The sequence below is a fragment of the Podarcis erhardii genome (genome assembly GCF_964252035.2).
Source record: "Podarcis erhardii genome assembly, chromosome: 4".
NCBI lineage: Eukaryota > Metazoa > Chordata > Lepidosauria > Squamata > Lacertidae > Podarcis > Podarcis erhardii.
In genome coordinates, this window is record NC_138508.1 from 2,074,987 (window position 1) to 2,088,894 (window position 13,908).

General features: G+C 46.3%; 1 protein-coding gene across 5 annotated transcripts in view; it reads left to right on the forward strand.

Moving 5' to 3' along the window:
* The window catches only part of LOC309340959 (uncharacterized protein), a 59,140-nt gene extending 51,032 nt beyond the window's left edge, over positions 1-8,108 (forward strand). For 2 of the 5 annotated variants that reach the window (XM_081860275.1, XM_081860276.1), the window contains 2 exons: positions 4,841-4,967; positions 5,897-8,108. In XM_081860275.1, coding sequence (XP_081716401.1) covers positions 4,841-4,967; positions 5,897-7,719 — 1,950 coding nt within the window. In that variant the 3' untranslated portion in view covers positions 7,720-8,108. Of the gene's footprint in view, positions 1-2,383; positions 2,892-3,083; positions 3,166-3,438; positions 3,522-4,840; positions 4,968-5,896 lie in introns of all 5 variants that reach the window. The other 3 variants (XM_081860273.1, XM_081860274.1, XM_081860277.1) reach the window with 3 other exon arrangements.
* Positions 8,109-13,908: the final 5,800 nt, after the last annotated feature.

Sequence of the window (13,908 nt, forward strand, 5' to 3'; positions counted from 1 at the left end):
TCTAGATGTGAGAAAGAAGAGATATTCTGCCGGTGCAGCTATATATTTCTCGATTTCTCCAATTTTATAGTCTGAGCACCTTGCGCAGTCCTGTTCTCTCTCGGTATCTAATATTCTTTGCCTGACCGTTGCATTTGCCTGGCCCAAGCCCAGACTTAGAAGGGCTTGAGGGGCAAAACCCAGTTTCTGGAGGGTGTTCAGAACTGCAGTCTGCCAGCCCGACTGGAATTGGTCACAGAGAATCAATGGGGCTATCCCTCGGGGGAGCAGATTCAATGTCAGCCATTTGTAGATGGATGTTAGGCAGATGCTAGCCTCCACTCTCACCATCCCCGTTTCCAATCTACCCATGCGTTTGAGACCCATCTGGGCACTTGGAGGAGAGCTCTAAGAAGTCTAGATTGAACTCTCTCAAGGGGGGAGAAAGCCGAGGAAGGCGGGGGCAAAAAGGAACCATAAAGGAGTTGTGCCAAAGTTTTGGCCTTGTATAGTTTTCGAGCTGTGGGAATGAAGAAGCCCCCTTGTGCTCTGAAAAATTTAAGGATACAATTTGTGGGTTTTTCCGCTGAAGTCCCGATGGAGTTTATCTGTAGTTTGTTGGCTCCTGAGGCCTGTACCACCATTCCTAGATACTTATAGTTTGTGAGTTGTTCTAATTTATGGCCTTGGAGTTCCCAGCTTTTAAGCTTTGGTTTTGCCCCCAAAGCGAGTATCTTGGTCTTTTGATAGTTGATTTTGAGACATTCAAATTCACAGTATGCTGTGAGCTTTCTTAGTGCTCTTTTGAGTCCAGTGGGGGTTCTAGATAAAATTACTGCATCGTAGGCATATTGCAGGACCGAAATATGCCGATTTGCGAGCTTCGGAGGGTGGAGTTCTGAGTCATGGAGTGCAGATACTAAATTATTTAGATAGAAATTGAATAGTAGAGGGGCCAATAGGCACCCTTGCCTGACTCCTTTAGAGGTTTTAATAGGGTCCGTTAGGTGTCCTAGGCGGCTACACCTGACTCTAAGAGCCGTGTTGGCGCGCAGTGCCTGAATTAAGAGCAGAAGCTCTTAATTCTATGTAGGTCCCCTGTAGTCTGTCCCAGAGTCTGGTTCTGGAGACTGTATGAAAGGCTGCTTTTAGATCAACAAAGGCAGTGTATAGTGAGGCCGGCCTTTAGGAGAGCCATGTCACCTGGGCGCAGGATTCCAACCAATGGCTTCAAGCTACAAGGAAGGAGATTCAGATTCAACACACGTAGTCATTTTTCACTAGGAACCAATGACTCCCTTGTCATTTTTTTTTTAAATGATTTTTATTAATTTTACAACACAAACAAAAAACAAACAAACATAACACGACTTCCCCATGCCTCCCCTTCACTGCATCCTTATTTTAAAATTTTTTAGCAATCCTTCATCCATTTCTATATTTAATTCTCTTTAAAATTTTCTTAAGCTTAAATTTTTACAGCTGTAATTCTTTATATCAAATCCCTTGACATCTTAACATTCCGAAATTTTACAACAATTTTTAAGATAAATTTTAATTTTTTTCCAGTCCTCTTCCACTGTCTCTCTCCTCTGGTCACGGATTCTGCCGGTCATCTCTGCCAGTCCCATAAATTCAGTCACCTTGGTCTGCCATTCTTCCAGAGTAGGTAGTTCTTTAGTCTTCCAGTACTTTGCCAAGAGAATTCTTGCTGCTGTTGTTGCGTACATAAAAAATGTTCTATCTTTCTTTGGAATCATTTGGCCTACCATGCCCAAGAGAAAAGCCTCCGGTTTCTTTGCAAATGTCCACTTAAGGATTTTCTTAATTTCATTATAGATCATTTCCCAGTAGGCCTTAATCTTCGGGCAGGTCCACCAAAGATGACAAAAAGTTCCTTCGCATTCATTACACTTCCAACAGTTGTTATTGGGCAAATGATATATCTTTGCAAGCTTGACTGGGGTCATGTACCATCTGTAGATCATTTTCATTATATTCTCTTTTAAGGCACTACATGCCGTGAATTTAATACCTGTGGTCCATAACTGCTCCCAGTCAGCAAACATAATATCATGACCAATGTCCCAATGACTCCCTTGTCAATCAGTTCTGATTTCATGCATTGACTGGAAGGAAGGAGCAACCAGGCTGATTCGCCTCGCATTAATCTCTTCGCTTGCCTCCACATTTCCACAATCTCCCTTCTAGAGGCCTACATCATCTCCCCCTCCTCCTCCTCCTCCTCCTCCTCCTCCTCCTTTTTAGAAAGATAGCTCAGAGTCTGGGCTGTGGTGCAGTCCTACCCTGCTTCCCAGCAGGACTCATCCACGCTTGCTCAGGGAAACTTTCTTCTCCTGATACTGTACAACTTTTGTAACAGAACAATGTATTTGCTTTGTAGGTTTTGCTAGAGCTTCTCATTCAGACAGACAGAACTTGGCAGAAGACCAAAAGGTTCCTTCCCATCTCTCAGAGGCTTCCTGAGAGCACAGATGGATGAGCGAGACACAGCTGGCCCTGAAGCACGAAGAGGCCATGTCATCCAAACTGGGAGCAGTGGGGGATTCTTGGAATACTCTGTGCAGAAGATCCTGGGTGAGGAGGATACCCATTGCTCAGAGGTGCAGAGCCAGCAGTTGAGGCAGTTCTGCTGCCAGGAGGTTAAAGGACCCCGAGAGGTTTGCAGCCGACTCTACCACCTTGACCGTCAGTGGCTGAAGCCAGAAAGGCACACGAAAGCTGAGATGCTGGACCTGGTGATCTTGGAGCAGTTCCTGGCTGTCCTTCCCCTGGAGATGGAGAGCTGGGTGAGGGACTGTGGAGCAGAGACCAGTTCCCAGGCGGTGGCCCTGGCCGAAGGTTTCCTCCTGAGTCAGGCAGAGGAGAGAGAGCAGGCAGAGAGAAAGCAGGTCAGAGGGACTTACCTCTGGATACTCCCAAGGGGCTCCAAACAGGATGGAGAACATCCAAAAATGGTCTGCTGATGGCCCATCCGTTTTCGGAGAATGAGATCTAACACACTTAAAGTATCTGTCTTTGCGTTCTCTTTCTAATATTTCTCACCATTTATTTACTGTTTTGAATTCGTATTGTTCTTTCAGAAAAGGGATCATTTTGCAGAAATGGACCTGGATTCCTGTGAGGCAGAGAGGCCTCCGTTGGACACCAGAGAGAGGCCACTGGGTAAGGAGGAAGGTGGCTTTTCTCCATTTGGTCTCGTTCTGTTGGTTTTCCAACTCATCTGAGGGTTCTTTTCATCTTTTTTTTTTTTTTTTGAGGGGTGGGGGTTGGGAACAAGGGTTCAGAGGAGGGGAGATGTATTTCTGCACACCTCACATGAAATGGGCACAAACCTTCAACTGCACTCAAAGCCCATCTGTAGTTAGAGATGTCCTGTTTCCTCTGTGAGAGAAGCAGGCACTCCTAGCATCCTGCTTCCCTTTTTTTCTTTTGCAGGTGAAAGAATGATGCCGGCAAGACCTCCTGATCCAGCTTTTCATGGGAGCAGAAGAGAAGCAGTGGCAGTGGAACCAGATCAGGTCAGGGGAAGCTGCCTTGTGGGGTCAGAGGCCGAGGGATGGAGCAATGTCATGGACTGGTTGGGCACAGAGGAATGGTGGGAGGAAGCAGCCAGGGAACCAGGATGAGAAGATGGCTCTGGGCCCAAGGACTGAAGGTGGAGGAAGGATTGGCAGTCAGAGGGAGAAGCTTGGGAAGAGGAAGTGTCAGAAGCTGAAGGGGCAACAGGGCTTAGTGAGCTGAGAGACTGGCAGAATGCAGTGCAGAATCAAAGGCAGAAGAAGAAGGAGGCGAGTGGGAGAGGAAGGTCGAGAGGCAGAGGTGAGTCAGGAGAAGGAGGATCCACTGGGGGCTCCCTCTCCTTCTGCCAGAATCAACCCTCCCTGCTTGTCTCTCAGAGCCAAGAGAGGTCAAACATGGAGGAGTAAAGGCAGGCTGCACACTGGCACACTGTTCAATCGCTTGCCAGAAACCCCAGAGAGGAGGGGACTTGGAAAGCTGTGGGGAGCCGGGGGCCTTCACTCTCAGCAACTGCTTTTGTGGAGGAAGAGGCTCAGGGAATGAGCTGCTGTTTTCATTAAGCCCGAAACTCAGCAAAGTATGTGAACATTGTGATCTTGCTGATAAAGAGTAAACTCCAGCTGTGAACTGTGGGATTTCCTGCCCAGATAACTGTGTCATACCAGCCTTCTGAATGTTTCCAGCAGGATTCAACTGTAGTTGCAGTTTTCATGGAATCCTAGAGTTGAAAGGGACAAAAAGGGTCATCAAGTCCCGCCCCCTGCATTGCAGGAATCTCAGCTAGATAATCCAAGACAGATGGCCATCCAAACTAGGCTTCTTGTATTTCTATATTCATCAATGAATGCTAAAATTGGCTTCTAAGCAGCGGACAGACGATAACAAATAATTTCCAGGATTCACCTAGCCAGCCCTATCTGCTGCAAAATGGGGCCTGCCCCCCACTCCTCCCCCTCTCCATGCCCCCATGAACCCCTTGAATTTGGCTCTAGGGCATTGGAAGGGAACCTCCCAAAACAACTCACGAGGAGAGGAGAAAGTGGATCCTTCCATCGGGGAAACTGGAATGCTTGCGTAGGCAGAATAACGTAAACATAAGCTGGAGTACCACCTATTTGTAAAAAGATAATTACCCACAGTTAAAATGCAGAATAAAAGAATTCAATTAAAGTGTTAAAATAGGTACCCATAATAAAATGTGCAGCAAAGCAATCCTATTGAAATAACACAGCAATTAACAGGAAGGAAATAACAGAGCATTGTGTAGCAGATCATATTTCTACTGTCTCAGAGGAGGAAATTTCCCTTTTTCTTTTAGGGTCCAGTGTGCTTTGAAGATGTCGCTGTTCGTTTCACGGACGAGGAGTGGGAGTTGCTGGATCCTGACCAGAGAGCTCTGCATAAGGACGTCATGGAGGAGAATCGGGGGATCGTGGCCTCTCTTGGTAAGGCTCCCTGTGGGATCGTCCTATCTGCCAGGAAATTCAAAAAATACCTCTATGTGACAAACCTCATATATTTTCACAGCGCCCCCTACAACACCTGGGAACCTGACACCCCCACAAGAAATAGTAGATTACAGTTTTTTCTGTGAACAATCTTCCTCCAGTTCTGCCTCCTTATACCACAATTGGGCTGATCTGAACTGCCCAGGCATCTTAAATGTCAGCTTCAGAGTTGTTAGGAAAGATAAGTAGCTTCTGTCAGGTTTTCTGTTTTTGTTTTTGCTACTGTCAGTCTTGGGTTGACCAAATAGACGACTGACACTGGAGATGGAGGGGATGCCATGACTGGGCCAAACAACATCTGCCCCAGAGAAGAGCCAGGCTGACAGAATTTCAGGTAGTACTAGCAGTGATAATAATAGTAATAATAATAATTTTTATTTATATCCTGACCATCTGGTTGGGTTGCCCCAGCCAATCTGGGAAGCTTCCAACACATATACAATGGTACCTCTGGTTGCGAATGGGATACGTTCCGGAGGTCTGGCCAGATCCCGAGGTTTTCGCAACCCAAGGATCACTGCGAATGGATTTATCGCTTTCATAAGCTGATGTTTATATAATCCGAGGGTTACGTAACACGAGGTGCTACTGTATAAACATGAAACAGTAATAATAACAACAATCTAATCCAATGAAAAAAGTACAAAAATTTTACAAAAAGTACAAAATTTATAAAATGAGTAACTTACTTCAAACAAAGCAACATTCAACCAACGATTAGAATCCAATAATAAATACATTGGTTTATTGCAAATAACAAAGGTAATGAACACTGCCTTCTCTACAACAAATTTAAGGAGCATTATTTCCTAACTGGGGGCTCCATTTGTTCCTGAGACTCTAATCCCTTTTTCTCTCCATTGTAGATTGTGATGAATTGGAAATCAAGAACAAAGGTGACCACAACACAATCTGCAGAGTGGAGAAGGCACGTAAAAATTTGGAATGTGGAAAGAGCTGCAGTCAGAGCTCCCATTCCAAACCCCATCAACGAAATCTCATTGGAAAGGCACCCTATCGGTGCCTGGAATGTGGAAAGATATTCAGTGCGAGCTCCTCTCTAACATCCCATCAAAGAATTCATACAGGGGAGAAACCCTATCAGTGCATGGAATGTGGAAAGAGCTTCAATACGAGCTCCAATCTCACTTCCCATCAAAGAATTCATACAGGGGAGAAACCCTATCAGTGTGTGGAATGTGGAAAGAGCTTCAGTCACAGCCACATTCTCACTGCCCATCAAAGAATTCATACAGGGGAGAAACCCTATCAGTGTGTGGCATGTGGAAAGAGCTTCAGTACGAGCTCCGATCTCACTAGGCATCAGAGAATTCATACAGGGGAGAAGCCCTATCAGTGCATGGAATGTGGAAAGAGCTTCACTGATAGCTCCTGTTTAACTTCCCATCAAAGAATTCATACAGGAGAGAAACCCTATCAGTGTGTGGAATGTGGAAAGAGCTTCATTCGGGGCTCCTCTCTCACTTCCCATCACAGAATTCATACAGGGGAGAAACCCTATCAGTGTGTGGAATGTGGAAAGAGCTTCAGTAGCAGCTTCGATTTCACTTCCCATCAAAGAATTCACACTGGGGAGAAACCATATCAATGCATGGAATGTGGAAAGAGCTTCAACTACAGCTCTTCTCTCACTTCCCATCACAGAATTCATACAGGGGAGAAACCATATAAATGCTTTGAATGTGGAAAGAGCTTTAGTAAGAACTGCACTCTCACTTCCCATCAAAGAATTCATACAGGGGAGAAACCCCATCCGTGTGTTGAATGTGGAAAGAGCTTCAATCAGAGGTCCTCTCTCACTTCCCATCAACGAAATCTCATTGGAAAGAAACCCTATCAGTGCATTGAATGTGGAAAGAGCTTCAGTCAGAGATTCTCTCTCACTTCCCATCAAAGAATTCATACAGGGGAGAAACTCTATCAGTGTGTGGAATGTGGAAAGAGCTTCAGTAGCAGCTCCAATCTCACAAAACATCAAAGAATTCATACAGGGGAGAAACCGTATCAGTGCGTGGAATGTGGAAAGAGCTTCAGTCACAGCCACCATCTCACGTCCCATCAGATAATTCATACAGGGGAGAAACCCTATCAGTGTGTGGAATGTGGAAAGAGCTTTAGTATGAGCTGCAATCTCACTAAACATCAAAGATTTCATACAGGGGAGAAACCCTATCAGTGTATGGAATGTGGAAAGAGCTTCAGTTTGAGCTCCAATCTCACTAAACATCAAATAATTCATACAGGGGAGAAACCCTATCTGTGCATGGAATGTGGAAAGAGCTTCAGTAGAAGCGCCGATCTCACTAAACATCAAAGAATTCATACAGGGGAGAAACCCTATCAGTGTGTGGAATGTGGAAAGAGCTTCAGTATGAGCTCCGATCTCACTAAACATCAAAGAATTCATACAGGGGAGAAACCCTATCAGTGTGTGGAATGTGGAAAGAGCTTCAGTAGGAGCTCCCATCTCACTTCCCATCAAAGAATTCATACAGGGGAGAAACCGTATCAGTGCATGGAATGTGGAAAGAGCTTCAGTATGAGCTCCAGTCTCACTTCCCATCAAAGAATTCATACAGGGGAGAAACCCTATCAGTGTGTGGAATGTGGAAAGAGCTTCAGTATGAGCTGCGATCTCACTAAACATCAAAGAATTCATACAGGATAGAAACCCTGTCAGTGCATGGAATGTGGAAAGAGCTTCAGTCAGAGCTTCAATCTCACTTCACATCAAAGAATTCATACAGGAGTGAAACCCTATCAGTGTGCGGAATGTGGAAAGAGCTTCAATCAAAAGTCCAGTCTCACTTACCATCAAAGAATTCATACAGGGGAGAATCACGGAATTGTAGGATTTTTGAGCTTGAAGTGATCCCTGGTGCAATCTATTTCACCCCTTGTGATGCTGGCATAGCAAGTAAAGCATCCATGACAGATGACCATCCAACTTCATTTGAAAACCTCAAAGAATGGAAATTCCAGCACTCCCAAGGGAGTCCAATCCACTAACAGCTCTTGCTGTCAAAAAGTTCTTCCGCATGTTTAGTCAGTCTTTTTTTTAAAAAAATAAAACTTGAAGGCATGGGTTTGTGTCCTACCCTGTGGAGCAGGCGTCCTATTGGGAAGACCCAGTTCTCTGAGTGCATGTTCTGGAAGTTGGGCAATAGGGGCAGTACAGGATTCCTTTTGGTGTACCGACTTCCCCACTGCACCAAGGATTCCCTGCCCGAGCAGCTCCAGGTCATGGCGGATGTTCTCCTGGAGACACCTAGTTTGGTTGTCCTAGGGGATTTTAACATCCACGCCGACACGACCTTACAAGGGGCCACTTGGGACTTCGTGGAAAGCATGGCCACCATGGGGCTTCCCCTGAATATGTTTGGCCCAACTCATAGCCGTGGACATGCCTTAGACCTGGTGTTCACCTCTATGGATGTTGGTGATCTGACATTAAGTAAAAGCGAAACTAAAGAAGTGCCATGGTCAGATCACTTCCTGGTGCAACTGGACTTCTCCGCGAACCTTCCCCTCTTCAGGGAAGTGGGACCGATTCATATGGTCAGCCCCTTAATGGATCAAAATGGTTTCCAGAGGGCGGTAGGGGATGTTTTATCCCATGTTGATGGCCTTTCAGCTGATTCCTGGTGGCCCGCTGAAATGTGGAGTTAACCAGGGCTATTGACTGTTTGGCTCCGAAGCGCCCTCTCCGATTGCATGGAGCCCGGACAGCCCCGTGGTTTTCTTTGGAGCTGAGGGTGATGAAACAATCGCTGAGACGGCTAGAGCGCCGGTGGCGGATAACCCATTCTGAAGCTGAGTGGACACGGGTTAGAGGTCAATGTTGAGCCTACCAAGTGGTGATAGCCACGGCCAAGAAGACTTTCTTCACCGCCTATTACATCTGCGGAAAACAGCATCAGGAGACTCTTTCAGGTGGTTTGCAATTTAATAATAATAATAATAATAATAAATTTTATTTATATCCCGCCCTCCCCAGTCGAAGCTGGGCTCAGGGCGGCTAACAACAATAAAACAGTATAAATGTACAGCACAAACAGCACTCTAAAATCATTCATTATAAAATTAATTCAAATCAAGCCACTGGCAACCATTGGGCCAGAGCTCCGCAAAGATTGCCGAGGGAGCGAGTCAGGCTGTGCCCTGGCCAAAGGCCTGGTGGAACAGCTCTGTCTTGCAGGCCCTGCAGAAAGATGTCCAGTCCCGCAGGGCCCTAGTCTCTTGTGACAGAGTGTTCCACCAGATCGGAGCCACAGCCAGAAAAGCCCTGGCTCTAGTTGATGCCAGCCTAACTTCTCTGTGGCCTGGGACGTTCAAGATGTTTTTATTTGAAGACTGTAAGTTTCTCTGTTGGGCATACCAGGAGAGGCGGTCCCGTAGGTATGAGGTCCTAGGCTGTATAGGGCTTTAAAGGTTAAAACCAGCACCTTAAACCTGATCCTGTACTCCACCAGGAGCCAGTTCAGCTGGTATAGTACCGGGTGAATGTGATCTCGCAGTGAAGACCCCATAAGGAGTCTCACCGCGGCATTCTGCACCCGCTGGAGTTTCTGGGTCAGTCTCAAGGGCAGCCCCACGTAGAGCGAGTTACAATAATCCAGTCTGGAGGTGACCGTCGCGTGGATCACAGTGGCTAGGTCAGGGCAAAAGAGGTAAGGAGCCAACAAGAGGTAAGGAGATGGAAAAATGCCGCCTTTGTTATAGCTGCAATCTGCGCCTCCATGGAAAGGGAGGTGTCAAGGATTACACCCAAACTCTTAACGGACGGTGCTGGCACTAATTGTGCCCCTGCAAGAGATAGGAGTTGCCCCCCCCCCCATCCCATATCGTCCCATCCCAGCAGAACCACCTGCTCCATTAGGTCCCAGTACAGGCCACATGATCTCCTGCAATGATTTTGCCATGTTTTTTGCAGAAAACATCTGCGGAAAACAGCAGCAGGAGACTCTCTCAGGTGGTTCACAATTTAGCAGTACCACCTGCTCCATTAGGGCCCAGTACAGGCCACATGATCTCCTGCAATGATTTTGCAAAGTTTTTTGCAGACAAAGCTCAGATTCGAGAAGACGTAGACTCCACCGTGGGAGCAGGGCGGGAGAGTGCTAGAGTCCTGCCTAGTCAAGTTGTGTGGGATCAATTCCAATCTGTTACCCCCGAGGATGTGGACAGGCTGCTTGGACGAGTGAAACCAACCACTTGTCTCCTTGATCCTTGTCCATCCTGGCTTTTAAAAGCTAGCCAGGAAGGGCTGGGCAATGGGCTTCATGGGGTGGTGAATGCTTCCCTCCGTGAGGGAGCCTTCCCGGACCCATCTTTAGATGCGGCCACGATGGCCAATTATCGCCCAGTCTCAAACTTTCCATTCTTGGGCAAGGTGATTGAGCGAGTGGTTGCTGAACAACTCCAGGCACGCCTGGAGGAAGCGGACCATTTGGATCCCTTCCAGACGGGATTCAGGCCTCAACATGGGACTTGAAACTGCCTTGGTAACACTGGTTGATGCTCTCTGGCGGGCTAGGGACAAAGGTGAGAGCTGTTTCCTAGTTCTGCTGGATCTCTCAGCGGCGTTTGATACCATCGACCATAACATCCTTCTGTTTTTTTTTTAAAATAATTTTTATTAAGGTTTTCCAAATTAAAACAAATTAAATCCAATTTATAGACTTTTTCCAATAACTAGGACTTCCCCTCCCCACCCCCTCATGTATTCCAAATCTTCCAAATAAACAATTAGGTTCAACAAATTCTTATCCCCAAATTGCAATCATCCTCCATTACCCAGTTTAGCGTAATTCCCATCCCCCTAAGCTCGATCTATTCCCTTCCACGAGTTTCCCCCTTTAATACAAATAAAAAACGACAACATAGAATTAAATAATAATTTTACAACCTTTGGATTCCAACTTTCCCTCCCCTTTTTCCCTGTTACGTTCCTCCTAGCCCTCCATCTCTAATATCTTCCTGGAGTTCCCACATTACATTAAACACACATCCCTCTGATTCTTTGCCAGTCTTATTAATTGCGAATGTCCAATCATTTAATTACGAATGTCCAATCCTAAAAAAAAGTCTATCGAGAAGAGGGTCCATTTCTTCTATCCAGATTTTTATATCCAGGAGTAGAAACTCCAATTTTAATTCCATAAGCTTGTCAAATCTGGATATCCCAAATGTCCCCTTTCCCATTTCTGTCCAGTTCTTGTTGTTTCCTTATTCTTGTCGGCCATTCTCCTCCTTTTTGTTTCTCTGTTCTCCCACAGAAATGTTCTTTCTCCAAAAGTTTCTAATATCCCTGCAGAGGCTTGTTGTTCAGGAACAAAACATTACATCATGATCCTTTCATTTTCCAACAGATAGTTCCATTGTTTCCTATAGTGTGTAGACCTCTGTAGACAAAATAATGTTCCATTTCTGCAGTTTCCCAGGAGATTAAAAGTTCTATTCAACTGCACAAGTTTCCTGTCAAAAACACATGCAATATCCCTCAGCTCCTCTAGATGGATTCCCATAACAAAGTTCCCTTCCAAAGCCCATCCACCAGTCCAAATAGCTTGTTTATCCTTATTTAGACAATTTGAAACAATTTATACTCAACTTATATCAAATGTAACCGGCAAAGTCCATAACCAAGTCTCTGTTACATTCTTCCGTTTTGACAGCTCCTTGACGGCTGTCAAAACCTGTCAAAACCTCCGTTACTCTTCTCCAAGCATTTCCACGTGCTCTTCTCCAGGCATTTACACGAATCGCTCCAGGGATTCCGGGGGGGGGGGTGTTGCTTTTTAATACAAATTCCACTTTTCTCCTCCGGCTCAATCTTATAAATTTCCCTCGCGAAGTTGCTAATTCGGTGAAATTAGGTTACTCTCGATCTTAGTTATCCATTCCTTTGTTTTGGCTCTTCTACAATTTAGGGGGGGGCTGACTTCCTTTTTTCCACCTCCCCCGTTCGCTCCAAATTTTAAAAATTTGTCCCCTTTTTTTAGTCCATATTCCAATTACTCACGGGTTCTTCTTTTAGATCCAAATTTTCAATAGAAGAAGTCAGCGCTCTCCGCCGGATGGCATGCGGCTGCGCTCGGCAGGGATAGCAGAGAACTCAAGCACCACGCTTCTCCCCGGCACCCGATCCGGAGCCTTTAAAAAGGCTCCTTCACGAGTCGGGAGGGCGCTAGCGGTGCCAGCCGAGTCTCCATGTCCACTGCCTCCTCTGGCCGTGGTTTTTAAGGGTCCCCGCATCGCCGGTGCGGTAGGACCCAGCCCCTGCCGAGCAGACTCCCTCCGGAGCTCGGAGGGAGTCCGCCATTCGGCGATGGCGCCAACCCGGAAGTTCAGACCCCTGGGCCTTCACTTGTGTGGTGCCTCAGGGTTCCATCCTCTCCCCCATGCTTTTCAACATTTACATGCAGGCGCTGGGAGAGATCATCAGGGGGTTTGGGCTGGGTGTTCATCAGTATGCGGATGATACCCAGCTCTACCTCTCTTTCAAATCAGAACCAGTGAAGGTGGTGAAGGTCGTGTGTGAGTGTCTGGAGGCGGTTGGAGGATGGATGGCGGCTAACAGATTGAGCTTGAATCCTGACAAGACAGAAGTACTGTTTTGGGGAGACAGGAGGCGGGCAGGTGTGGAGGATTCCCTGGTCCTGAATGGGGTAACTGTGCCCCTGAAGGACCAGGTGCGCAGCCTGGGAGTCATTTTGGACTCACAGCTGTCCATGGAGGCACAGGTCAAATCTGTATCCAGGGCAGCTGTTTACCAGCTCCATCTGGTACGTAGGCTGAGACCCTATCTGCCTGCGGACTGTCTCGCCAGAGTGGTACATGCTCTGGTTATCTCCCGCTTGGACTACTGCAATGCGCTCTACGTGGGGCTACCTTTGAAGGTGACCCGGAAACTACAACTAATACAGAATGCGGCAGCTAGACTGGTGACTGGGAGCGGCCGCCGAGACCATATAACACCGGTCTTGAAAGACCTACATTGGCTCCAAGTATGTTTCCGAGCACAATTCAAAGTGTTGGTGCTGACCTTTAAAGCCCTAAATGGCCTCGGTCCAGTATATCTGAAGGAGCGTCTCCTCCCCCATCGTTCTGCCCGGACACTGAGGTCCAGCTCCGAGGGCCTTCTGGCGGTTCCCTCACTGCGAGAGGCCAAGTTGCAGGGAACCAGGCAGAGTGCCTTCTCGGTGGTGGCGCCCGCCCTGTGGAATGCCCTCCCATCGGATGTCAAGGCGATGGACAACTACCTGACATTCAGAAGACATCTGAAGGCAGCCCTGTTCAGGGAAGTTTTTAATATGTGACATTTTAGTGTATTTTTTATCTCTGTTGGAAGCCGCCCAGAGTGGCTGGGGAAACCCAGCCAGATGGGCGGGGTACAAATAATAAATTATTATTATTATTATTATTATTATTATAAAGAAAGAGACGGGACTTTTGACCATATGTGGTAGGATTGTAATGAAATCAAAAAGGTTTGGGAAATGATATATAATGAGTTGAAGAAAATGTTCCAATTAACATTTGTTTAAAAACCTGAAGCATTCTTGTTAGGGATTGTAGGAAAAGACCTGCCAAGGAAACTGAAAAATATCTTTATGTAAGCGACGACGACGGCAAGAGTCTTAACAGCACAAGGATGGAAGAATGAGGAAATCCCGACTAAAGAACTATGGCAAGAGAAATGGATGGAAATCACAGAATTGCCAAAATTGACACACAAACTACATGACAAGGATAACTGTGGTTTTAAAGATGAATGGGAACCCTTTACAAAGTACTTACAGAAGCAACAAAATGAACTGGACTCCTTGGCAGGTTTTGAATTAACATTTACAAA